The sequence below is a fragment of the Trachymyrmex cornetzi genome, unplaced genomic scaffold (genome assembly GCF_001594075.2).
Source record: "Trachymyrmex cornetzi isolate Tcor2-1 unplaced genomic scaffold, Tcor1.1 scaffold223, whole genome shotgun sequence".
Taxonomy (NCBI): Eukaryota; Metazoa; Arthropoda; class Insecta; order Hymenoptera; family Formicidae; genus Trachymyrmex; species Trachymyrmex cornetzi.
Window position 1 is genome coordinate 4,697,169 of NW_017296881.1, and position 1,720 is coordinate 4,698,888.

Genomic DNA, 1,720 nt, shown 5'->3' on the forward strand with positions numbered 1-1,720 from the left:
TAAAATATTAATAGGATATAGATTTCAGTACTTTATTAATAAATTTTGATACTAAAGATTGAATTTAATGAGACTACTCTAAAAGAACAAATGTACCTTGTGAGTGTACGCACTAAAATGAAACGCATATTACAATGGAAAGTAATGAGTGCGCTTGCGCGGTCCTCTATCGAGTTTCTCTATGCGAATATTTTTCCATGGAAATAAACACCTGTACAATTTCTTTCATGTTATATCGATCGCTTAATTACATGTTTTTTTCATAAAACAGTGTTGAACTGTAAGCATACTTTAATCTTGCGGCATTATATTTCGCTTTGCATGCTGGCATATTAAGCAATTGAAGTTACAATTTACTAAAAGAGAAAAATTGAAATATTTTCAACCAACTATTAGTTTAATAGATCGAAAAAAAAGAATAGGCAATTTCTTATTTTTTACAGTTAAGTGTACTTTAGTACTTTTTGTGTTAATAAAGATGATTTGCCTAGAGACACAACACTTCAGACTCAATAGATTTCTTTTGCTTGCGATTGGTTTATGGCCTCACCAGAGATCGAAACTTGCTCAAATTCAATTTACTGTACTTTTTATTATTTTGACAACTTTTATTGTATTTCAGGTTGTAATAAATTATTTTTTATATGAAAGAATAATTAACAGAGTAGAATTCGAAAATTATTAGTCACATTAAAGAATTATTCTTTTAATTGAAATTTTAAATGAAATTTTCAACACAATTATGTATTTGCAGTTTACAATGTTTTTGACTTCAAAATGCACTACAGATCTCATTATCAATGTTCTATCTTCCGCATTTTTCTTCATTTGCTTGGCAATTAAATATAATTCGTTTTGGATTAACGCCAATACTGTAAGTAAAATATTTACTATACAGTTGTCACACAAATATATATTTGTAATAAATAAATCTTCAAATATGACATTTTTTTTTTATTTTATATGAAAACTGCATAAAATATTATTGATGTAATAGATGAGAGTTTCACTAGAACAACTTCATCATGTTTGTAACGAAATAAAAAATAAAAATGAAATTGCTATCATAGAAAAGTATGGTCGTATAGGAAAACATCAAACGAGAATAATTATGAGTAAGATAGTATATATGTATATGCTTACATTTTAATGAATTATTAATAACAGTAAAAAATTTATAAAGCTTAAATAAATTTTACTCAAATAAAATCTTGATATTTTTATATATACATATCATTTAATTTCTAATTTAATATTAGTACTTGCCGCATGTAGCATATCTACTTATCTCTTCCTGCCAATCTGGCCTCGTATATTTGATGTAATTCTGGCTAGAAACAATTCCCGATCACGCTCTGCAGCGATTTATATTGCAACAGAATATTTTGTTGATCAAGAAAACTTTTCCTACTTAATTCTTTTGCATACAAACGCAGCCATGTGCATAGGGGCAACTGCAATGGTAGCAACAGGCACGATGCTGATAGCGTACCTCAAACATATTTGTGGAATGTTTAGCATTGCAAGGTAGAATTCAATACATTCATTTGTTTTATAAGTGAAATCTTTTCTTTGTTTATTCTCAATCAGATCTAGAAAAATGAAGGACTTACAGAAAAAAATATGTATTCATATAGTTTCCGTATTAAGAAGGCAATGGCAATTAATATGCAAGATGTTAATGAAGAAAAAATGGTTATAATTTATAAAAGAATAATCT

General features: G+C 27.4%; 1 protein-coding gene across 1 annotated transcript in view; it reads left to right on the plus strand.

Annotated features, from left to right (window-relative positions):
- The first annotated feature begins 1,459 nt into the window (after window positions 1–1,459).
- LOC108760192 (uncharacterized) overlaps window positions 1,460–1,720 on the plus strand; it is a 4,305-nt gene continuing 4,044 nt past the window's right edge. The window contains exons 1-2 of the mRNA XM_018505993.1: window positions 1,460–1,527; window positions 1,638–1,713. Coding sequence (XP_018361495.1) covers window positions 1,460–1,527; window positions 1,638–1,713 — 144 coding nt within the window. The remainder of the gene's footprint in view (window positions 1,528–1,637; window positions 1,714–1,720) is intronic.